The sequence below is a fragment of the Oncorhynchus tshawytscha genome, linkage group LG16 (genome assembly GCF_018296145.1).
Source record: "Oncorhynchus tshawytscha isolate Ot180627B linkage group LG16, Otsh_v2.0, whole genome shotgun sequence".
Lineage (NCBI taxonomy): Eukaryota > Metazoa > Chordata > Actinopteri > Salmoniformes > Salmonidae > Oncorhynchus > Oncorhynchus tshawytscha.
Genome location: NC_056444.1, coordinates 24272087 through 24298465, shown reverse-complemented (window position 1 = coordinate 24298465; position 26379 = coordinate 24272087). Strand labels below are relative to the sequence as shown.

At 43.4% G+C, this 26379-nt stretch overlaps 1 protein-coding gene across 2 annotated transcripts in view; it reads left to right on the top strand.

Annotated features, from left to right (window-relative positions):
• LOC112215544 (dihydropyrimidine dehydrogenase [NADP(+)]) overlaps positions 1-26379 on the top strand; it is a 220427-nt gene that overhangs the window by 130297 nt on the left and 63751 nt on the right. For both annotated transcript variants that reach the window (XM_024374642.2, XM_024374644.2), the window contains 3 exons: positions 12441-12524; positions 20883-21003; positions 21607-21726. In XM_024374642.2, coding sequence (XP_024230410.1) covers positions 12441-12524; positions 20883-21003; positions 21607-21726 — 325 coding nt within the window. The remainder of the gene's footprint in view (positions 1-12440; positions 12525-20882; positions 21004-21606; positions 21727-26379) is intronic.

Here is a 26379-nt window from a genome sequence, read left to right as displayed (position 1 = left end):
TTGATTTAGATCTTCAGACCAGGCAGAAAGCCACATCCACTGCAAGTGTTTAAACACCCCAAATATTGAATGAGAGGGATGTAATCCTGGATTTGGAGTGGGTGCAACATTTAGTTAAATGTTTATCTGCCCTAAACCTGTGGTAGGCTGCCAAGTGGCTGTAAGCACGGAGACAGATGACACTGTGGGAGTGAAACAATGATGGAGGGAGGGAGGGAGGGAGGGAAAGGGGGGGGTGGATATGGAAGCTTTTACAGGCCAGACATCTTCAGGCTCACCCATATGTGAGGTTGGAGTGCTCCAACTCTCCCCCCTTCCCCTCTACCCTCCCTCTTCCCCCATTCCCCTCCCAAAGCTTCTTAAACACGTCCCTGATCGCATCAAACACTGACACTGACAAGGACAAGGTGTTTCAAACATGTGCTACATGGCTGTGGGGTTTCTTTTTTTAACCAACAGAGAACTGATCTAGCAGTGTTCTCTTTTATGTTTCAGGGCGTTGTCACACACAGTTCTGAGCTATAGTTCCAATCACAGTTTGTTTATTTGTGTGACAGTGTATGGGGGAGGGTCCGGGTGGTTTCACATTTGCCAAATGTTAAACGAACTGAAATGCCTAAAGAAAGTGATGTGCTCATGCAACCATTAGTTTCATACATCTATGATCCTCATGGAGCATCACTTGTGTGTCCCAATCATCATATTTCGCTTTGGTCTTCCAACAACATGCGGGAGGAAAACGGTGAGACAGCCGCTCTAACTGAAATGTGCATTGAATATTAATTAGCCTACATGTACATCCCTGGTCTCCCCTAATATGCATAGGATGCACTCAGAAATTAGCTGCTACTCACAAAATGTTTCAGAGATATCAAGTTATGATAATGCGTGCATTTTATCAAATGCTCACATTAAACAGCCCAAAATTCTGCTCGCCTCTGGTTCCTTTCCTGTGTTTGGTTCGGACTGCGTTCACACCTGCAGCGAACTGTACCACGGTATGAATGATAACGGACTGAGACCACCCTTTTTGAGCGAACCACAGTCCATTGTTTGGTGCGTGCCTGAGTGTACATAGAGTGTTCACACCAGTCTAAACAAACCAAACTAAGGGGGTAAACACACCAGAGTTTGGAGAAACCGCTCCAAAACAATTTGGTGTGAAAGACCCCTGAGATAAACTGAGGTAGCTAGGCGTAGGCATACCATGGTTACGTCAGGTTTAGCAACTGCTCAGCTAATCAGAGTTGACTCGCATATCTCAACCGCTTAATTGTGCTAAAGGAAAATGTCAGAATGCAAACAGGTTTAACAGCTCAATGTGTTAATGCCGCTATTGATTTCATTGATGCGCCACTCTCTCTCCTACCTCATTTAAAACAACCTGTCAGGCTTCCCCCTCCATCCCCACCTCCCCAACCATCATCATCACCATCAGATCTCCTAGAATATATTTGATTTAAAGTATGTGGTATGCAATTTTATTTTCCTTCCTTTCTCCCTCCCTTAATAAACCCTCCCTTCTCGTCTCACTTTAAGAATATTATTATCATAGTTATTCACTTAGCATGCCTCCTTATCCATGAAGAATTTATACAGTCATAAAATAGGATTGAGGATAACCCAGTGAAACCAGCTATGCAGAATAAGTACCTTGGCTTGGACTATGTCTGTGATATTGCACATAGGATTTGAACCTTCCTCCACCCATTGTACCAAGGCCAGATCCCTACACACTTCTCCGCAGGAGAACCCTGAGAGGTCCGAAGGGTTTAAAGATGCCCTCTAGCCATGACTTTACATGGGGAATATTTCATCTTATTTTCCTTCTGTGAAAACCCCTTGTTGCAACACCAGCACAGATGGGAGCAGTAGGGGGATATAGTCTAAATCAGGAGGTTGGAAAGAGAAGGGGTTCGTTTTGGTGAATGGTCCAGGTTCGGCAGCAACACACCTCAGGAGGAAGAACCGCTAGAACCGCTCTTTTATTCTTCTTCATCACATCTATTGTGCGTCTATTTAACTACCTGTAGCAGTGGAAATATGAAATAAAAGCTGTGTTGCTATGGCAACTCCGTTTTCAAGGAAAGTCAACCATTCATTTCCACTTTGAAATCTGTAAGAGAACACTTAACACTGTTCCTTGCCTAAGGGTACTACTTAAAAGTCGTTTTTTTCTTCCTCGCCCTCCTCCTTACTGAAGTGTCAATCTGAAGTGAAACATTTCCCTACTTTCAACTGTCACTCCAGTTCAGTCAACTTTCCTCTTTTTTCCCCTTTTCGTTTCTCATTTAAAAATTCCCAGCTTTGGAGAGGAAAGGTTGCATCATAGCCATGTGCTAGAGGCTACAATTCCTAAAGTAAAATTCTTACTGTGAGACATTCCTATTTTATTCAATTCAATACAAAACAGATAAGAGAAGAAAAAATGGAAACATTGATGGTGATGGTCTATGAACGCCTTAACATTAGAACTGCCAAATCCAAAGCCGACGCCCACTGCCGTTGGATTTTGAAATTAAAATAGATCTGCCATTTTGCAGGCAACGTCCTGCTCCTTCCCTGACTTTTCCTAAATATTTGTATTTTACATTGCCCAGTTGTCAGAATTTTTCAATTACAAACAGAAAATGATTTAGGGGCTGCTTATCAATTATTATTATATATACACTACCTTTCAAAAGTTTTAGAAAGGTTTTTCTTTATTTGTACTATTTTATACATTGTAGAATAATAGTGAAGACATCAAAACTATAAAATGTAACACATGGAATCATGTAGTAACCCAAAAAATATTTTAGATTCTTCGAATAGCCACTTTTTGCCTTGATGACAGCTTTGCACACTCTTGGCATGCTTTCAACCTGCTTCACCTGGAATGAAGCTTCAGTCATTCCAACAGTCTTGAAGGAGTTCTCATACATGCTGAGCACTTGTTGGCTGTTTTTCCTTCACTTATCCCAAACCATCTCAATTGGGTTGAGGTCGGGGGATTGTGGAGGCCAGGTCATCTGATGCAGCACTCCATCACTCTACTTTAAAAACATTTTTTATTTTATTTTAGGGGTTGGATCAGCTTTAATATTGCGGATAGATTGTTGCTTCCATCAATGCAATTGTCTGCTATTCCCCATATATTTTTTGGGCAAATATATATCTATATACATACATACACATACCCATTTACATACAGTTGAAGTCAGAAGTTTACATACACGTAGGTTGAAGTCATTAAAACATTTTTTTTTTCACTACACAAATTTCTTGTTAACAAACTATAGTTTTGGCAAGTCGGTTAGGACATCTACTTTGTGCATGACACAAGTAATTTTTCCAACAATTGTTTACAAACAGATTATTTCACTTATAATTCACTGTATCCCAATTCCAGTGGGTCAGAAGTTCACATACACTAAATTGACTGTGCCTGTAAACAGTTGTTTGTGCCTGTGCTTTGCTGCAGGAGGGACTGGTGCACTTCACAAAATAGATGGCATCATGAGGGAGGAAAATGATGTGGTTATATTGAAACAACATCTCAAGACATCAGTCAGGAAGTTAAAGCCTGGTCGCAAATGGTTCTTCCAAATCGACAATGACCACAAGCATACTTCCAAAGTTGTGGCAAAATGGCAGAACTGAAAAAACATGTGCGAGCAAGGAGGCCTACAAACCTGACTCAGTTACACCAGCTCTGTCAGGAGGAATGGGCCAAAATTCACCCAACTTATTGTGGGAAGCTTGTAGAAGGCTACCCAAAACATTTGACCCAAGTTAAACAATTTAAATGAAATGCTACCAAATACTATTTGAGTGTATGTAAACTTCTGACCCACTGGGAATGTGATAAATCATTCTCTCTACTATTATTCTGACATTTCACATTCTTAAAATAAAGTGGTGATCCTAACTGACCTGAAAAACGGGAATGTTTACTCGGATTAAATGTCAGGAATTGTGAAAAACTGTATTTGGCTAAGTTGTAGGTAAACCTCCGACTTCAACTGTATATATATACATAAACGTTCATACATATACACATATATATACATACATACACCTACATATACACACTTTTTTTAATGTACTTTACACATTTTACAGACACAATCTATTTTACAATAGTTATATATTTTGTGTTTTTAGTCCTGGCCTTCCTCTATTTCTGATGCCCATCTAGTTTGATTTCCACTTCTAACTGTGCTAGTTCACAAAAGCTCCAGACCTATACACATTTTACAGACCCTGTATGTCTTACATTAGTTATCTTGTTGTTATTAGTCCCACCCTTCAGCTCCATTCAAACCCTCCCATCTATCTCTTAACACCATCCATTTTGGATTTCTATTCGCCATATATTTTTTAACTGTGCTGTGACGCTTCACAAAAGTACTGAACCTTTCTATTCTCATAGTTTCTACAGATTGTAAATTAAAGATGAACATTTTTGCTAAAATATTTATTATGTTATTGATCGATTGACTATGATTTCAAATCACACGGTATTGCTATCTCCAGTGTTAGTTCTCGGTAAATGTTGCAATTCTTCAGCCATTCCTGGATCTGTGACCAAAATAAATGAACTAATGACTCTGCCTCCTCGCAGTAAATAAAGGGAACACTAAAATAACACATCCTATGTCTGAATGAATGAAATATTCTTATTAAATACTTTTTTCTTTACATAGTTGAATGTGCTGACAACAGAATCACACAACAATGATCAATGGAAATCAAATTTATCAACCCATGGAGGTCTGGATTTGGAGTCACACTCTAAATTAAAGTGGAAAACCACACTAACCATCCAACTTTGATGTAATGTCCTTAAAACAAGTCAAAATGAGGCTCAGTAGTGTGTGTGGCCTCCATGTGCCTGTATGACCTCCCTACAATGCCTGGGCATGCTCCTGATGAGGTGGCTTCTGGACAGTCTGTGGTGCAACGTGGTGTTGGTGGATGGAGCGAGACATGATGTCCCAGATGTGCTCAATTGGATTCAGGTCTGGGGAACGGGCGGGCCAGTCCATAGCATCAATGCCTTCCTCTTGCAGGAACTGCTGACACACTCCAGCCACATGAGGTCAAGCATTGTCTTGCATTAGGAGGAACCCAGGGCCAACCGCACCAGCATAAGGTCTCACAAGGGGTCTGAGTATCTCATCTCGGTACCTAATGGCAGTCAGGCTACCTCTGGCGAGCACATGGAGGGCTGTGCGGCCCCCCAAGGAAATGCCACCCCACACCATGACTGACCCACCGCCAAACCGGTCATGCTGGAGGATGTTGTAGGCAGCAGAACGTTCTCCACGGTGTCTCCAAACTGTCACGTCTGTCACATGTGCTCAGTGTGAACCTGCTTTCATCTGTGAAGAGCACAGTGCGCCAGTGGCGAATTTGCCAATATTGGTGTTCTCTGGCAAATGCCAATCGTCCTGCACGGTGTTGGGCTGTAAGCACAACCCCCACCTGTGGACGTCGGGCCCTCATACCACCCTCATGGAGTCTGTTTCTGACCGTTTGAGCAGACACATGCACATTTGTGGCCTGCTGGAGGTCATTTTGCAGGGTTCTGGCAGTGCTCCTCCTGCTCCTCCTTGCACAAAGGCGGAGGTAGCGGTCCTGCTGCTGGGTTGTTGCCCTCCTACGGCCTCCTCCACATCTCCTGATGTACTGGCCTGTCTCCTGGTAGCGCCTCCATGCTCTGGACACTACGCTGACAGACACAGCAAACCTTCTTGCCACAGCTCGCATTGATGTCCCATCCTGGATGAGCTGCACTACCTGAGCCACTTGTGTGGGTTGTAGACTCCGTCTCATGCTACCACTAGAGTGAAAGCACCGCCAGCATTCAAAAGTGACCAAAACATCAGCCAGGAAGCATAGGAACTGACAAGTGGTCTGTGGTCACCACCTGCAGAACCACTCCTTTATCGGGGGTGTCTTGCTAATTGCCTATAATTTCCACCTGTGGCCTATTCCATTTGCACAACAGCATGTGAAATGTATTGTCAATCAGTGTTGCTTCCTAAGTGGACAGTTTGATTTCACAGAAGTGTGATTGACTTGGAGTTACATTGTGTTGTTTAAGTGTTCCCTTTTATTTTGTTTGAGCAGCGTATATATATATATATATATATATATATATCATGGAATCGGTACGTCGAAAATCTCTAACCACCTATTTTGCAATTTATATGGCACAGCTGTCAATTTTTTGGTCCTTAAATGAAACTGGTATATATTTATATTTATCACAATTTTCTTTAACCATTTTTGGTCTTTAATTAATGCAGGGCCGACAGACAAGTTCATTACTTTTACCCTTTCCACTTGCCTTTTCCATTTTTGTGGTAATGCTGTAATTATTAGTTGGTTGTAATTTTTGGGTAGAGCAGACTTTTCCATGTTTGTGTTAGCAGCATATGTGACAGCTCCACCAGTCCTATTTATGATGTCATTTTTTACATTTATTTTTTACATTTATTAGTATATTTGAGTATAACCACAATATTTGTTGTATTATTTGTTCTGTCTTTTCTGGTGGATTAAACTGAAATTGCAACCAACTTTCAATGGCTTGTTTAAAAAATAACAATATCTTGGAGATTATTTCGTTTTCAAATAACCCGAAAGTGAGCAGTTGTATTCTGAATAAAGGGAAAAAGGCCATTCTTGAACATTCTTACTAATTTACTAGAGAACCATTTTGGATTGAAGTATAACTTTTGTGTGACTGATGCCTTTAGTGAGAGGTCTAATGCTTTAATATTTAATCATTTCTGCCCTCCAAATTCATATTCATTATATAAATAGGCCCTTTTAATTGTCTGGCTTGCCATTCCAAATAAAATTGAATATTTTTTCTTCATATAATTTAAAAAGCAGGTCACTAGGTGTAGGCAAACCCATAAGCAAATAGGTAAACTGATATGACTAAGGAGTTAATCAAGGTGATTTTTCCATAAATAAGACAGGTATTTTCCTTTACATTGTAGCAAGAACTTATCTATTTTTGCTAACTTTCTATTAAAATGTATTGGAGTGAGATCATTTCTTTCTTTCTGGATATGTATACTGACTATGTCCACATCCTCGTCAGACCATTTTATTGGTAAACTACACAGTAATGTAAAAGTTGCATTTTTTAGTGATCCAATATGTAATTTAGTACACTTGTCATAATTTGGTTTTAATACATGGAGGTTAGAAAAAGTATCTAGATTCTCTGAGACTGTGGAGGGAATCTAATTGTGGATTTAAAAGAAAACATCAATCATCAGCGTACAATGACACCTTTGTTTTAAAGCCATGGATTTCTAATCCCTTAATATTATTGTTGGATCTCATTTTAACAGCTAACATTTTGATGGCAATAATAAATAGATATGCCAACAGTGGACAACCCTGTTTTACTCCTCTTGACAGTTTAAAACTTTCTGAGATGTAGCCATTATTTACTATTTTACACCTAGGGTTACTATACATAACTTTAACCCATTTTATAAGAGATTCTACAAAATTGAAATATTCCAGGTATTAACTCCAGTCATACTTTATCAAAAGCCTTTTCAAAGTCAGCTATGAAAACCAGGCCTGGTTTCCCTGATGTTTCATAGTATTCTATTGTTTCCAGTACTTGTCTTATATTATCTCCAATGTACCGTCCATGTAAAAAAAACCTGTCTGATTAGGATGAATAATATCTGACAATACCTTTTTAATTCTATGTGCCAAGCATTTTGCTAGAATTTCTGCATCACAACACTGAAGTGTATGAGGCTTCCAATTTTTTTAATGGCCTGAATCTTTATGAATACCACTTGGATCCTGTTTCAGTAATAATGAAATCAGACCCTGTTGAGTGTCTGATAATCTACCATTTATATAGGAGTGGTTTAAACATGCTAATAACAGTCCTCTGTGTATATCAAAAAGGTTTGGTATAACTCCTCTGGTATGACATCCAGTCCTGGAGTTTTCCTGGAATTAAAGGCTTTAATCCATCAAGAAGTTCCTCCTCTGTAATTTGGCCTTCACATGAGTCTTTCCGTAGAGATGTTAATTTTACATTATTAATAGGGAAAAAATCCATAACATTAGCTTTGGTTAGTGGAGATGGAGGAGACTGAAACGAAAACATATTCTTAAAGTACTTTACTTCAATGAGTGACTTCATGATTTGTAAAAAAGTTTCAATAAAACATATTTGGTAGCATTTCTGTGTTGAAATTTTTTTAAGAATTTGGGGAATTTTCCCCATATTCCATCCAGTTTGCTTTATTTTTATAATATAATCACTCTCCTTCTTGGTCAAATAGCCCTTACACAGCCTGGAGGTGTGTTGGGTAATGACCCTGTTGAAAAATAAATGATAGTCCCACTAAGCCCAAAACAGATGGGATGACGTATCGCTGCAGAATGCTGTGGTAGCTATGCTGGTTAAGTGTGCCTTGAATTCTAAATAAATCACAGACAATGTCACCATTGTGTCACTCAGTGCTTCATGGTGCGAAATACACATGCGTACATAATCCGTTCACCCACACCGCGTCTCACGAAGACACGGCGGTTAGAACCAAAAATCTCTAATGTCCATTGCTCGTGTTTCTTGGCCCAAGCAAGTCTCTTCTTCTTATTGGTGTCCTTTGGAGGTGGTTTCTTTGAAGCAATTCCATCATGAAGGCCTGATTCACAGTCTCTTCTGAACAGTTGATGTTGAGATGTGTCTGTTAATTGGGCTGCAATTTCTGAGGCTGGTAACTCTAATGAATTTATCCTCTGCAGCAGAGGTAACTCTGGGTCTTCCTTTCCTGTGTCGGTCCTCATGAGCCAGTTTCATCATTGCGCTTGATGGTTTTTGCGACTGCACTTGAAGAAACTTTCAAAGTAATTTTTCCAGATTGACTGACCTTCATGTCCTCAAGTAATGATGGGCGGTCGTTTCTCTTTGCTTATTTGACCTGTTCTTGCCATAATATGGACTTGGCCTTTTACCAAATAGGGCTATCTTCTGTATACCACCCCTACCTTGTCACAGCACAACTGATTGGCTCAAACGCATTAAGAAGGAAAGAAATTCCACAAATTCACTTTTAAGAAGGCACACCTGTTAATTGAAATGCATTCCAGGTGACTACCTCATGAATCTTGTTGAGAGAATGCCAAGAGTCTGCAAAGCTGTCATCAAAGTGAAAGGGGGCTATTTGAAATATAAAATATTATTTTTTGGTTACTGCTTGATTCCATATGTGTTATTTCATAGTTTTGATGTCTTCACTATTATTCGGCAATGTAGAAAATAGTAAAATAAAGAAAAACCCTTGAATGAGTAGGTGTTCTAAAACTTTTGACCGATATTGTATATATTTTCTACAACTATTACTTCATTCAGGGTGCCACGAGAAATGCATTTTTTTAGTCTGCTTGTCCATTTGTGGTGACAGAAAGACCGACAGATAGATACTGGAACTGTATCTGTCCTTAAGGCACTTTTATGGCTCATATCTTGTTTGTAATACCCGTGGAGATCACACCAACATTGATGCTCTAGAGTCTGTGACGGTGCTAGGTTATGTTTCCCTTATCAAGTTGGGGCCTCTGGCTTGGTTATGGAGTGTATCGTTCAACCTGTATCTGTCCTTAAGGCACTTTTATGGCTCATATCTTGTTTGTAATACCCGTGGAGATCACACCAACATTGATGCTCTAGAGTCTGTGACGGTGCTAGGTTATGTTTCCCTTATCAAGTTGGGGCCTCTGGCTTGGTTATGGAGCGTATCGTTCAACCTCTAGAAGCTCTCCTCTCTGCTACCTGGTCTCTCCTGGATCATGATCCCTATGTACAGTATCTGTCCCATATGGCACCCAATTCCCTTAATAGTGCACTACTTTTGACCAAGGCCTTATCGCCCCTGGGACAAAGTATATAAATATTAATGCAATGCTTGGCCTTTATTTCCTATGCGCATGGCCTGCTTCATACATTGCGCGTTTACAATTTATACAGCTGGAGTAGAGCCTAATTCATAATTGGGTTCAAGTGTATCTATACTTCAGTCTGTGATACAGTCTCTCTCTCCCTTGGTGTGTGTGTGTGTGTGTGCGTGCCTGTGTGTGTGTGTGTGTGTGTGTGTGTGTGTGTGTGTGTGTGTGTGTGTGTGTGTGTGTGTGTGTGTGTGTGTGTGTGTGTGTGTGTGTGTGTGTGTGTGTGTGTGTGTGTGTGTGTGTGTGTGTGTGTGTGTGTGTGTGTGTGTGTGTGTGTGTGTGTGTGTGTGTGTGTGTGTGTGTGTGTGTGCGTGCGTGTATGCGTGTGCGTGCCTGTGTGTGTGTGATTTGACGGGTTTCAGATGCTTACAGCTTTGACAGTGTCGTCCCTTTTCTCCATGTTTCTTTCTGTTGTGTTTGTGTGTGTGTGTGTTTGTATGCACCCCTAAAATGCAGGTCCTAATATGGTACTGCACTGTCCCTCATAATGGTTCTAAATGATCAGTGATGTGCGGTCAGAGTAGGCAGGGTAGACAAATGTTCATTCTTTTTTGTTATTTCATGTTTTTCCTCAATGATTCGGGTGTTTTGTATGCTAAAAAATATCAACATTTGCTAAAACTGGATCCAAATCTCAGGAAAGGCGCCTGGGCTTTCATGCCTTCCTTCCCGTCCGTTCAGATCGTTGACTCACGTTCCTGACTCCAGTCACTGTTAATGGACAGGGTCAGCATATGCCTCGCTGCTTTGCCTAGCTTCGTTCATTGCATTGAGCTGATTTCATATTTTGCACATGCGCGTTGCCTAAACATGTTGTGTGGATAAGCCTGGGGTAAGCTATGCACATGTGGGCGTGTCTACATAATTTGGTGCTCGCATCTCTCGAACTGAACAAAGCTAACTAGGTCCATGTTGGATTTCCATGGAAAACTTGGTATGATTCAGATGGAGACCAACACCTACACTTCCTGATATTCATGAGGGGAAGGTACAGAAAACTATCCGATTGAATGCATCACACTCGGCCTGACAGACACAGCAACCTGGAGCAGACAGCCGATCAGAGATGAGAGGAGAGGGATGTTCTCTTTCTCGCTCTCTCTCTCACTCTCTCTCTCTCGCTCTGTCTCTGTCTCTCTCTCTCAATTTCATTTAAATTCAATTCAAATTGATTTATTGGCATGGGAAACACATGTTTACATTGTCAAAGCAAGTGAAATAGATAATTAACAAAACTGTCTCTGTCTAGCTGTTTCTCTCTCTCTTTCTCTCTCTCTCTCTCTTTCTGTCTCTCTGAGCTGGGGGGGATGGGATGAAGACATGTCTAACACAGTCTCTGTTCTCTGTTATGTACATGATACACTCGCCTCATCCTTGGCTCTCTAAACTGAGCCCACAATATCAAACACCTCCCCCAACCATCTTCCTTCACATATCATCGCAAAGTTTATTATGATCTGAAATGAGAGAGAGTGAGGAAAAAAGACTATAGAAGAAAATAAATCCGCCCGCCACCCCCTCCCTTTACTCCACGAAGGGCTTAAGGAAGAAGGGTGAAATTAAACATGATTGATAATTGGCTTTGGGGATCCCGATGCATTATGACCATGTTGTGACTGCGTTTGGGCCTCAATTGACCATGAAATGTGCACTTTGTAAGGCTAAAATGCTTATTATTCTTTTCTCTCTCTCTAATGGTTGTCAGTCTGAGGCCAAATCATAAATCCGCAGCTGGAGACTCTCTGGCAGGTTTGTGGAGCTGTTTGTAATTGTTTAAATCCCTCTTGTGATGTGTTTTAAAGCCCCCACGGAAACATAATTGCCTGTCAGATGCCTTTCCGGCTCAGCCGTTGCTTCTCTCGCGCCGCTCTTCTCTCGATGCGTTCACTCGACGCCCTAGTCTCTCTCTCTCTCTCTCTCTCTCTCTCTCTCTCTCTCTCTCCACCAGTCCATGATACAGTGTCATCTGATGCCGATCCATGCGAAACAGTTATAATTTGTCTCATCTATTTTAGGGCCCTCTTTTTCCAGTCTCCATTGTTTTGCATTGAATTGCATTTCGGTAAATGTACAGTGTGTGTGCATCTTCAGTACATCTGCAAATCCGCATCCACTTCATGCTGTGGTGTTGGTGCGTAAATAAATGGAATATCAATCCGACATGGTGTAACACGGAAATGCACGCAAGTGAATGAATTGTTAAAAGATCCATCCCTTAACTGAATTCGTAGGAGAACATTTTGGGGTATGAAATCTGCCCAGGTTTTTGACATGAACAAGAAATCAAATGCACGTGAATAATATTGTAGCTCTTGGTGTTTCCCAAAAAAAGGAAAGGTGATGGCATCTTCCATTTAATTCAAATGTGTTCATGGTGATCATTTGTATAAACAAAACAAACAAAAAAAGCTTGTGATAACGATCTGGTTCTGCCTGTGTTATTCTTTCAACAGGCCTCAGGAGCTGATGCCTTGGAGTTGAATCTGTCTTGCCCACATGGTATGGGGGAGAGGGGCATGGGACTGGCCTGTGGGCAGGTAAGCCCTCAGCTCAACTACTGTGTGCCTCTGTGAACAAACACCTTTTTGGCTGACTGACTGACTGAAGACTCAACTCTACTACTGACGTTGCCATAGTGCACGCCTCACTGACTTCTCAACTGCTGTAAGCCTCAGTGCAGACTTCAGACTGCACTTGACTACAAGTTGAAGTATCGACTACACACCTATTTTTGTGAACATCTGGTTAGATACAGCTCTTATAAAATTGAATGATCACACTGTCAGATACACCAGACAGTCTGCTTTCTAATGGACTCTGCTCTGTCACGGAGAAACCACTGTTCTACCACTACAGCTGAGCGGAGTCAACAACTCCTCTCTGTTGCTCTGCTACTGACTCCTACTGTACGATGCCATGGTGGTGACTGATAAATAGCATTCATCATATCAGTAGTTCATTACATCGGCAGTGTGGAGGTAGTTCAACATGGCTGATTTGAGAAGATTTTCTGAGCGAGTAGCTGTAGCTCTATGACTGTCTGAATATCTCAGTGTGAGAGTGATTTATATTCAGGGTGTGTCGAATCAGACTCGAAGGTGGAGCTATCCACTTGGGTGCTTTTCCCAGTGTAGGAGGAGTAAAAGGGGGTGCGTGATCTGGCACGAGGTGGGACACAGGCAATGAAAACCACTGAAGGAGTGGCTTGGAGCGTTTATTCTGGTTTAATGGAGACTGACTCCACTCCAATGGAGCGTCGATGTCTCATCAGCGCCCTCCTAAAATACACATCTTTCTATAATTTCACATTTAGTTGAAACATTTAATGATTGTAATAATCCATACGGGGCAATCCTTGACTTGGCTTCTCTCAAATGAGATGCTGCATTGTCTGAGTTTAATGTAGCGTTTGGTTAAATGGTTGGAGCATGTGACTGTAGTCAACACTTCTATTTGTTCGCTTGATGCATGTCTTCAGTGTGCAATATGAGATGGGATGGGCAGATCAGTCACCAGGGAATATAATGTCAGTTTAAATAAGCCTTTGGCTGTTTGACTCGTTACTGCTCTTTTTATTTTTATCTTGAATTTTTTTTACGGACATTGCTTCTTTTATTATTTTTCTTCTGCTCTTAACCCCAACCGTACACCAAGTTGTCCACCGGTAGACGACCACACACATTCCCTCACACTGTCTAAACCCACCGTTTAAGACGATATGTGAGAACCTTCTTTTGCTAGCAGCCTATCTAAATGTTTACACATTAGCCTGTCTCTCTGTGAGGGTCAGTTGTGCTTTTGACTTGAACATGTGTGACACGGCCTGTCATCTAACTGCTCGTAGCCCGGCGGTGCGGTGGTCAAGTCAGTAACAGGACTCTCTACTCTACCTACCTGACTCTCTAACACCACCATGTCTTAACGTTAAAACAAGGTCATTAAAACGCAGGGTAGTGCTGCTCTGGAAGAGGACGGAAGGGGCCTTTTTAAAAGCCCGGATATCACAGAGTATCACACCTCTCCGCTCAGGAGGTTAATACTAACCCTCATCAGTTTACAGCATGGCAGGCAGGCTGTTCTGACTTAACGGGGTGAAAAATATGTCAAAGCGTTTGAGTATACTATACTATCTGAAGACTGATATTCCGTACGCTGATGGTATTGGGACATTGCAGCTTTACAGCCGTAGTATGCTGTAGTGTAGCTTGTAGCCTACCAATCCTGCCTAGACTTGATCTCAAAATGCTCTGAGCCTCCACTTAGCTCTCATTTTGGATGGGAGCAATACAGTGTATCCTTAGGCACAGGATACCATGCCCTCTCAGTGTATGTGGATGTACAGTACAGTACGCATGTATATTGAGTGGGAGAGGAAGGTTTAGCTTGTAGCTCCACATCACTAATGATGAAACAAGTCTGCTATAAACAGCACAGTGACTAAAGCAGTGTGTGATATACAGTACAGTAAGTGATGAGTGCTGTTACTGTATGTGCCTGAAACAGCACACAGCAAGTTACTATACCACAACCTAAAGGCCTTAGTTATCTGGATACGGATAAAGGCAAAGAATGGAAAGCTGTGATTTTCAATCTTACCATCTTGACTTGAGTCCCACCTCAGGCCCGCGGTGGAGAGGGGAATGAATGAATGAATGAAACGAACGTACGAACGAACGAGTTCCCGTCTATAACCGGGGAAGGAGACAAAGCTATTTTCTCTCACAGAAGCCGTAAATTTCCAGAGTTATATCCCCTCTGCCGTTAGATTTTCTGCTGTAAGACAAAAAGCTAATCAAAGCCATGTGCCCGCAGGCAGGTAACCTCGGAGTGAACTAAAGAGAGGGAGGCAATATCATTCCATCACACCCCGACCGCTCCGCGTGCGTGGCGGCGGTGCCACCTCTCAACGCAACAGCGGGAAAAACATTCGTTCTGACGCTATGGAAATGGAAATCTCATTTGAATGTCTTATTAATTTGCCATTTCAATCAGTCATTCACAACTGCTCCCTCGGATTATATAACCAACTGTACTGTTCTTTTTTTGAAGATGAGTAGTTTAACATTTTGTTGTAAAAATAAAATAAAATGTTAAAAAAAATCTAATTCAGAAAGGATACACCACGTGTACGTTTAACCCTTTATTAGAAAATATTACAACGCGTAGTCTTGGCATTAGGGCTCTGCTCCTTCAGGGTAGCTCACTGCCAGACCTAAGCATCATATAAAGATGCTAAAATAACTACAGGAGGTGGACACGATATGCTATATAGAATGTTGTGCATTTCAGACTGAAGAACCCATAAACGCCATCAAACAGACCGCCTCTAGCAAGCGCAACATCAACCCAGCACTATTGCCTTAAGTTAACTCAAACTTGTGCTACTGAGAGAGGAGAGATACTCTTGATATGCACGGTGGTCGCTTCTCCGTAGGCCATGGAGAGTAGGCGGAAAGATGGATCCCTGAGCAGACTACCCACCGAAGGGTCCTGACAGCCGAGATGAATTGAATCCCTGCTATTGGACCATAATAAAGAAAGGCTTCCTTTCCAAACGGAAATTTGGAATAGAAAAGACATATATGGTTATATAACAGAAGACATCGTACGGAGAGAAGACCAGACAATGACTGCTGCAGTGGCCATGACATACCATTTAAATTGCATAACACGAACAAACCCCCAGAACCGAAAACTAAAATGGTAGCTACATATAACCACCTGTGCTATCCAAATAGCCTAATGTCACTACTGATACATGCACAGAGTGCACAGTGAAAGTGACGTGATAATCTAAACCTAGGCCTACAACATAGAGTACCTGAGCTGAAGCTTACGCCTAATAGTGTATGCCGGTAAGTCATGAGAGAAGAATAGATGACGACCTGGTAACGAGAAGAAATAGACCCCATAGATTGCTAGAATAAGCCTGCATATTAGTGTGTCCGAAATAAGCTCTCTGACAGAACGTTTACATTAGAGGTGATTGACGCTTGATCGTCAACAGCGGATCGCCATGTGTGTGTTTAGCAAGCCCACAGGATCTAGGTAATGCTAGAATCAGGAGCCAATCCACATGGCTGGAAGCTAAAAGCAGGCCCTGGTTATTCATTGCAACGTGCTACAGTGTCAGCTTCTCCACTAAGGTTCAAGGTGATGAAATCTGAGGGGAAAAGTTTTTGGTTAAAGTTAGGGGTGATGGGGTATGTTGGCCCCAAAACTGGCATTGGGAAAACAGAAAGTATACAATAGATATGATAGACTAATTCTACTTAACTAGCTAGTTTGTAGCCGGCTATTGACAACAGTAGAGCAGCAACATGGTTGATCCTCGCAATCAATGACAACCCTGTAGCAGCCAAACCTTGCAACATGAGCTTATTGAGCGGCTCTGATGCGATCAGCTGATGCGACACACTTGGGTTTCCCTTCTGAACCGGCTTCACTTTATTTAGAAGCGATGATGAGGTTGTACTTGGCCTTTAAGTGTTTATCACAATGTAATTATCACAATGTTTTTTGTACGAGTTTCATTCTCATTTGATGGCAGTTGTCATGATTTTTCATTTGATCACACGTGTCATTATAATGTGGTTAGTGAGTGCAGTCTAATGAGTGAGTGGTTAAGACAGACAGTGTCTAGCTTGAAGGAAGGTAGACTTTGGTTCCGTTATCTCATATCTCTTATTCACGTTTGCCTCAGCAACCACAGGTCAGTAATTTCTCCCTCCTTCCCTTCCATAACGCTCCTCCATACATCCTCTTTTCCCTCCTTCCCTTCCATAACGCTCCTCCATACATCCTCTTTTCCCTCCTTCCCTTCCATAACGCTCCTCCATACATCCTCTTTTCCCTCCTTCCCTTCCATAACGCTCCTCCATACATCCTCTTTTCCCTCCTTCCCTTTGATACCGCTTTTCCACTCCTCCGATTCACAAATTAAAACCGAAGCCTCCTCCCCGAGCTATATTCAGCCCCCTTTGAACATGCAGCCTGGTGACAAACAGCTTCCATCATACACACACACACACTCACCCGCTCTCCCGTTGAGAGTCTGGGGTTGTTAACGAGAGAGCTGACCTCTTGTGACCTTGCTCTGTAAAATTAAAATTTCAGGTGTAAGCCTGTGGTAACCCACCCTCCTCTCTGGCGGGCTGGGCTGTCTCAACAGCCCTCACCCCCTCCACAACCCTGCCTGGGGGTGATACACCTCCCCTTCTCCTCTCCCTCTACACACACACACGTTCCTCCGCTGGGGCCGCCCGTCGTGCTGAAACTAATCCGCATGCCAGTTTGCCCCGCGGAAACAGCTCACCGGGAGAAAGGAAAAGAAAGAAATACGTAAAAAATGTCCGTCAAGTACCCTTTCCACCAACTCTTTTCATTTCATACTAGACCTCCCCTCCTTAACGGCTAGTGCCCCTTATTTGATTTTCATCATCATGGCCCCTTCTGTACTGTTACAGTCAGTCAGTCAGTCAAGAGGGATTAGTGTTTTGGAATGTGTTCATTCCGTTCTGATGGAACCTGGAATGATACAATCCTCGGTGTGTCCCGTCACTGGTGGTCCTGCTCTCCTCTGGGAATCATGCCCATTGTAGAATCCACAGTACGACGCCTGCGTGTTTTTCATGTTGACAGCATGTTTGTAGCTCGTCACACCCTCCGCTCCCTCTCTGCCAGACCTTCAGGTAATGGTCTCAGAGCGCAGAGGTACAACAGGGTCTGCTCGAAGACCTGCTCTCATAGAGAAGAGACACAGAATGTCTCCCTTGCCAGAACCAGTAACAGGCCTGTCAAACAGGTGCTTCGTCTCTCCAGCCAAGCAGAATATGTTGTACAGGCAAACTGCAATAGGAGGGGGCCTGGGCTTAGGTTTAGCCTCCTCTGCCCCTCCCTCCTCCCTCTGCCCCCCACCCTTATGCTCCCCCCACGGCCTATGTCCCCCACAGACTGGAGTGCTAGCTGGCCTGGCCCCCATCTGCTGTGTAATAAGCTGTCTGTCAGGGGCCCAGGCATGCCTGGCAGGGAGAGCTCCACCTCTGTGAGAGCAGGGTTCTTACAAGCAGCATCTGGTTGGGCAATGGTGCTTGGCTGGAGGCCATGACCCAGCCTCTTGTGCTGAAGTAGCCATAATGCAATTTCCCATGACCCTCTGGGAGGATTGGTTTTAGTCCCTCTTCTTCCTGTGTGGCGGCCGGGGCTGCCTGGTTCTAGAATATTAGAGAGTATCTCTGTCTCTGCTCTTGCTCTTTCTCAAAGATAAATATTATCATACACATCAAGCTAATAAGTATTTTATTTTTATCTCAAAATAATCAGCTATTCTATGACTACAGCCAATGCCAATTGCATCCATGACCCGAATACATGTAGAATCCACTGAAGGTCCTCTTCGTCCAAGGTTTAGCTAGTAATTACATCATTGTAGCACAGTCTGCATATCCACTCATTCCCACCTTTGTACACTGATACTTACTCAACCTACAAATCAACCTAGAAATACATCCACTGCTTCAAGTATTTCTGATACATTGGCTGTGTGCAGGATCAGAAATATCTATCCAATGAATCTCCCCAGGAAAGCAGCCAGCGCTATCAACCATCTCTAGGGAGCCCAGATATAAGGCCTCTCTCTTTCTCTCTGTCTCTCTCTCTCTCTCTCTGTCTTTGGCAGGCAGGTAGATGGGAGTGGACTGGTTGAACCCTCCTCTCCACTCTTGTTTATACACTGTTTGTAAGTCTTGAATAAATCAAGTCAAATTGCTATGGATGGCACTTGCTAGAGACACAAGTGCATAAATCTAATATCTTATCCAAATCCTGGAAGTGAATTGTATTGTCTCCTATGGAGTAACCTTCCCTATGTCCTCTTGTCCACCCTTAGAATACATTTGGCATATTTTTAGGCACCAATGTGATTATATTCACCGCTATTCCCCTCCCACACACCTCACCCCTATCCCCCTATCCCCTCCCCCCCACACCTCACCCCTAGTCCCCCTAGTCCCCCTCCCCCACGTCTCACCCCTAGTCCCCCTCCCCCACACCTCACCCCTATCCCCCCCACACCGCACTCCTATCCCCTCCCCTCCCCCCCACACCTCACCCCTATCCCCCACACCTCATCCCTAGTCCCCCTCCCCCCTCACCTCACCCCTATCCCCCACACACCTCACCCCTTCTCCCCTCCCCCACACCTCACCCCTTCTCCCCCTCCCCCACACAGCACCCCTATCCCCCTCCCCCACACCCACCCCTATCCCCTCCCCCACACCACACCCCTATCACCTCACCCCTATCCCCAACACTTCACCCCTATCCCCCACACCTCACCCCTAGTCCCCCACCCCCACACCTCACCCATAGTCCCCCTCCCCCACACCTCACCCCTATCCCCAATCCCCCACACCGCACTCCTATCCTCTCCCCCCACACCTCACCCCTATCCCCCTCCCCCACACCTCACCCCTAGTCCCCCTCCCCCACACCTCACCCCTAGTCCCCCTCCCCCACACCTCACCCCTAGTCCCCAATCCCCCACACCGCACCCCTATCCCTCTCCCCCACACCTCACCCCTAGTCCCCCTCCCCCACACCTCACCCCTAGTCCCCCTCCCCCACACCTCACCCCTAGTCCCCCTCCCCCCACACCTCACCCCTAGTCCCCCTCCCCCACACCTCACCCCTTCTCCCCCTTCCCCACACCTCACCCCTCAGTGCCACTCTTAAAGTATATGTTCAGACGCAGGCCAAATATTATTCTACAAATAGCTGTTATTTTTGATGTGCTCCTGAATCACACAGCATGACCTGGAAATAGAAAGGAAATATTCAGTCAGAGGGAAATGTATTTTCTTTCTTTCAGGACCCTCCATTTTTTTATAGATTTTTTTTACAAATCCATTTATTGCTAATAGTTAAAAAAAAAAAAATGCTAACCTTTAGTCCGTGTGAGAGACTGACCTCAGTGCTCAATCTGCTTTGCACACAGACCTTGTAAATATCACTTCTTTATACAGTAGAGTAAAACCCATTGCTCAAGGCTGTATATACCAACAGTTATTGGATATGTCAAAAATAAGCCCATTTCCTCTGAAATAAAGAGGTGATGGAGAGAGGATCAGAGTGAGAGAGAGATGACTGGGTGAGAAGAGGGCTGAGAGAGAGAGAAAGAGAAGAACAGCGAAACAAAATGAGGTGAGAGAAGAAAGGCGCATACAGACAGATGAAGAGAGGAAGGAGGGCTGACTAACAGTGAAGTACAGAAGTACACAAGAGCCTCTGTAATAATAACATGCTCTATAGAGCTATGGTCAAAAGTAATGCTCAATATAAGGAACCAGGTGCAATAGGGGGCTCCAAACAACAAATGGTTAACGGATGTGAAGTTGGGTTTAGATATCTGTAAAACAGAGAAATACTGACTAAGCTTTATAATAAGCTTCACCATTACAGGCATGTTGAACGGGATGATGCTGATACATTTGATTTTGTATTAGATTTCCTGGGGGTAAAAACCCTAAACAGATCCTCCCTCTGCCCATAGGTAATGCCACCTCATCAGCCAACCTGTTTTAGATGAGACGTGCTAATGATTTAACAGTGTGACATCCATGTGAAAACCGAGTGCATCCCAAATGGCAAATTACTACTTTTCACCAGGGCTCATGTACAGAATAGGGTGACATTTGGGACACTTACCGTAATGGGGCTTCTTCAGAAACCATGACTATTTTCTACCCATGCACTCCCAAGTTCCAACAGATAACAGACCGGTAGCATTATGCAACTCCAACCCCTTCTCTTCTCTCACCTCACTTAGTCGGCTACACTCGTTTACCACCATCGCCATCCCTCTCTTATTGTCCTTTATTTGTCTGTTTGTTCCTCAGGATACAGAGTTGGTGCGTAACATCTGCCGCTGGGTGAGACAAGCTGTCCAGATCCCCTTCTTCGCCAAACTGACCCCAAACGTCACCAACATTGTGGATATAGCCATGGCAGCACACGAGGGTACGCTAACTAGCCCCACTTACTTAGGCTAAGTCCCAAATGGTACCCTATTCCTTATGTAGCGCACTACTTTTGACCAAACCCCTATAAGGCTCTTGTCAAAGGTAGTGCACTATGTAGGGCATAAAATGCCATTTAGGATAAACCTAAAGTCAATGTTCATTGAATATGCTGTACTCAAATGATTTGTTGTTTTGTTTCTTTTTGATGTTCATTTTTTTTCCATAGATGGACTTACATGAACTGTGCATAATAGTTTCGTCCTGACCACCCTAGAATGTAACTGGTAGTTTACAGTCAGCTAGCTCCATGTAGTGACCGTAGCAGACTCATATGAACGTGTTCTCTTTCTCCCACAAAACACTTCTGCATCATTTTAGTTTGAAAGCCAAGTGAGAGACACAACCCCAAACAACATAGAGACACTAATGGAATTACTTGGCACAGTGAAAGTCCACAGGCATCTAAACAGACGCCCTGCTGTGCTCCACAGTGCACTGCAGGACCCTTTAAGGTGCTGGTTGATTTGGCCCTGGGTTTGGCTGGCGTAGCCGAGCCCTGTGCCCGTTCCCCCACAGCTAATGACTAAACGTGTCCCTGCAGGTGGTGCAGATGGCGTCACAGCAACCAACACGGTATCTGGGCTGATGGGGCTCAAGGCAGACGGCACTCCTTGGCCTGGCATTGGCCGTGGCAAGAGAACCACATATGGCGGCGTGTCTGGTAAGTGTTGTCTGACTTGCTGCTTTTCCCTCTGCTCCCCCCCCCACCACCACTCCCTCCGGGCCAGAACAGCCAGAGTGTGTGTGTGTGTGTGTGTGTGTGTGTGTGTGTGTGGTGTGTGTGTGCATTTTTTGCTTGCATGTGTGTGTGCCAGTGTGTGGGGGTTTAAAGGGGTGTGCTGTAGTTTAAATGCTGTGGTCTTGGTCCTCTCCACTGCTGTTTTTATGGGGCTGTGCTTTGCGAGACACTGAGGCTCTGAGGCTGGACACTGTCTCTAATAGCAGTGACATATGGACCAGAATGAGTCTGAAAGTGCCTCTAATGCTTCCTCTGCTCTACTGGGATGAAATGGGAGAGGCTGAATGAAGGGCGACTGCAACAACCTGCCACAATCATTCCGAGAGGGACTGAGAGCACCCACTTTTCTTTTTACAGTTTGAAATATTGTTTTAGACTGAGTGAGATATCTGGAAGGTGTGTATACAAGCAAATGTTGATTATTTGATGTGGAAACTTGGTGTGTAAATACCAGAAAAACCTTTTTTTCTTTTTGGTTAAATGTTTTTCTGTGCACTGGATATTCTGGTGGTATACTGGATGTTCTGGTGGTGTACTGGATATTCTGGTGGTGTACTGGATATTCTGGTGGTGTACTGGATATTCTGGTGGTATACTGGATATTCTGGTGGTGTACTGGATATTCTGGTGGTGTACTGGATATTCTGGTGGTGTACAGGATATTCTGGTGGTGTACTGGATATTCTGGTGGTATACTGGATATTCTGGTGCTGTACTGGATATTCTGGTGGTGTACTGGATATTCTGGTGGTATACTGGATATCCTGGTGGTGTACTGGATATCCTGGTGGTGTACTGGATATCCTGGTGGTGTACTGGATATCCTGGTGGTGTACTGGATATCCTGGTGGTGTACTGGATATCCTGGTGGTGTACTGGATATCCTGGTGGTGTACTGGATATCCTGGTGGTGTACTGGATATCCTGGTGGTGTACTGGATATCCTGGTGGTGTACTGGATATCCTGGTGGTGTACTGGATATCCTGGTGGTGTACTGGATATCCTGGTGGTGTACTGGATATCCTGGTGGTGTACTGGATATTCTGGTGGTGTACTGGATATCCTGGTGGTGTACTGGATATTCTGGTGGTGTACTGGATATCCTGGTGGTGTACTGGATATTCTGGTGGTGTACTGGATATCCTGGTGGTGTACTGGATATTCTGGTGGTGTACTGGATATCCTGGTGGTGTACTGGATATCCTGGTGGTGTACTGGATATCCTGGTGGTGTACTGGATATCGTATTAGGGTCTCATGTTTTAAGGTGTTTTACATTGTTACTGTCAGTCTCGTGTAAAGCATCTCATTCTCTCAATAGGATGGAAGTTTCACCGTCAATCAGGTTTCCTTTATTGAAAAGAAACCTTGAAATCACAGCCAATGAGGAAAAGCCTGGCTTATAATAGTTTTTTGCTCATTGTGCAGTATGTCAAGCATTTACTTGGTTCTCAGTCTCCATCTGTGGTAATTACACACATTCTATGGAGATAAAAGCAGTATTTAGGCAGACTATGACAGGTATGGTCAATCTCTGCAATGACGCTCTCTCTTGAAGATCTGTTTCCTGATATCGTGTTCTTCTTCTCCCATAGCGTAACCGTTTGATTATCGTATCCTGTAAAGAAGGAAAGTGTTCTTACTTGCAAAGCCTTTTGGGTAAAAACACGCTCATTCTCATTTTCAGTCTGTTTGAGTGATGTGCACAGGGACTTGAAACAAAGGAGCCAGAGGTTGCTATGAGATGTTGACTTTGTCTGTGAAAGGGAAATCTCTTCTATGAAGACGTTATAAAGGGGAAGAGATCTACTGCCTTCAAAAGAGAACACACTGCCCCTCCTAGTCTTCTCAGATTTGATGTATTTCAGATGAACATGCCTTTTGGAGTTAGTCACTCTGTGGCATGTGGAAGGTGTGGTCTGTAAAGAGGTATAGGCCACATCAAATCACATTATACTGTCATTGTAGTGATCTTATATGATGGACAAATACAACTATATGAGAATTACCGTACTGTAAATGTCTTCAAAAATGGTTCTTTAGTTTTCCTTGTTTCCTTCATTTAGACCGATTCCCACTGTCATATCACCTCACTTCCAACCAATCCTGGTTTGAGAGAACAACAGAATGTAACACTCCTATTGGTGGAGACATGGTACACTGACTGACTCAATAATGCATGGAGATACTGTTTCTTACCTTGGCCCCTCCGTGTACCTCACTGTTCCACAACCCTACTGCTGGCCTGTTGGCTGTTGCATTGTTATTGTCATTTATGAGATAGCAGCATTATCTTATGACACTGCCCTTCAGTGTGACTAGTGTCACTATTGTGTCCATAAGAAAGTCCTGTGTGAACTGCTGTGACCAAGGCTCTCTGATGTTGGATCCCCCCCTCCCCTTTCTCCCCCCTTCTTTTCCTGCCTTTCTATTCCTCCTTTCTCTTCACTCCAGTCTCTCTGTCTCTCTCTCTATCTCTCGCTCTCTCGCTCTCTGCCCTCATCCCCATTTTCTCTCAGCTCGATTTCAGTCCCTAGCCTCAGCCACCGTATCAACGTCAGTGAGAGGAGAAAAAGGAGCCTTAGGAAGGCAATGTACATTAACAATTTATAGGGAAACTATTGCAGCAGTATTTTATATATATATATATATATATATATATATATATATATATATATATATATATTTTATGACTCAATGTCATCTTTTTCCCATTTAAGCCATGGCTGCCGGCTCCTGTGAGCATCCCCCAGGAGTAGGGTGGTGGTGCAGGGGCACCAGTGGAGAGGCAGGCAGGCATCTATCACCTACCAGTACCGCTGCAGGGACACTAGGCCCACCTTCTCCCCTCCTCGCTACTTCTGTTCAACCAGAGAGCAAAGCAAGTCCAAGTGAACAGACTGTTAGATAATGTACAGTAGGCTACTACCTTTTACAATACCCTAGTAAAGTACTTCAAATAGAACCTACTATACAGTCTTTTTTTATACTTTATGCTCAGTGTAAATGTGTGAGTGTGTGTGTGTGTGTGTGTGTGTGTGTGTGTGTGTGCGTGCGTGCGTGTGTGTGCGCGCGTGTGTGTGTGTGTGCGTCAGATCAGATGCTGTTTAAAGGCTTATCTGTCAGGTTTTCCTTGACGTTCTGTTATACCCCCCACAGCCCCCCGTTATATTTACTACGCCCAACGCAAAGCCAAACAGACACAAATGTCAACTGCTCGGTTTGAAGTCTCGCTCCACGTAAAGCTTGACATTTCACCAGGAAAACACCATTTTTCCTAGACGTACATGTTTCATTTTTCACGTTGTGTTTTGTTGGGTTTTTCTGCACCTAGATGTTTTTCTCCTGCCATAAAGCAAGTCAATAAAGGGACTTTGATCTATACAGTATAACTAAACATTATAGCCACTGCCTCCAGTTGGTAATGGCGTTTTCCAGGCAAAGCTATGTTTGTTTTTGTTGATACATTTATATAAATGGACTTTTGGCAAGTGCATTTGTTCCATGCAGTCGATTTATCAAAAAGGATATGTGATGCCCTTGCACTTCTTTGTAGAACTTTCAAAGATTACAGCATGAAAAAAAGATTTTGCCCTGGGCAGGTACGAACACTGAGATCCATAATCACTTTCCCTTTCTCAATGGCTTAAAAGTCTGTATGTTCCTCATCTTCTCCATCTACTACACCTGCATTGATCTGAAAGAACTGACCAGGTGAACGCCAGCCTAATGATGAGCATCTACCATATTGTTTTGACCTGTCAAGTATTTTCCAATTAGTCCAGATGACGGCTTGTAGGCGAGGAGATACTTTTTTTTAGACAATTGAGAAGGAGGCAGTATCTTGAAGTGAACCAGGCCACTCCAAGGGTTAGCTAGCAGAATGGGAGGTATGCTGAGGCATAACCACAGCTCATTTCAGAGGGATTATTTGAAGTGGGTTGGGAGGATGAGAGAGAGAGAGACAGAGAGGAGAAGAGAGGAAGAGGAAGAGACCCCACACAGAGCACCAGGACAGCAACACAATTAGACCCAACCAAATAGTGAGAAAACAAAAAGATAATTACTTGACACAATGGAAATAATTAATAAAAACAGAGCAAACTAAAATGCTATTTGGCCCTAAACAGAGAGTACACAGTGGCAGAATACCTGGCCACTGTGACTGACCCAAAATTAAGGAAAGCTTTGACTATGTACAGACTCAGTGAGCATAGCCTTGTAATTGAGAATGGCCACCGTAGGCAGAAATGGCTCTCAAGAGAAGACCGGCTATGTGCTCACTGCCTACAAAATGAGGTGGAAACTGAGCTGCACTTCCTAACCTCTTGCCAAAAGCATGACCATATTAGAGACACATTTCCCTCAGACTACACAGACCCGCAAATAATTAAAAAACAAATCCAATTTCGATAAACTCTGATACAGTCTATTGGGTGAAATACAGCAGTGTGCATCACAGCAGCAAAATGTGTGACCTGTTGCCACAAGAAAAGGGCAACCAGTGAAGAACAAACACCATTGTAAATACAACCCATATTTATGTTTTATTTATTTTCCCTTTTGTACTTTAAC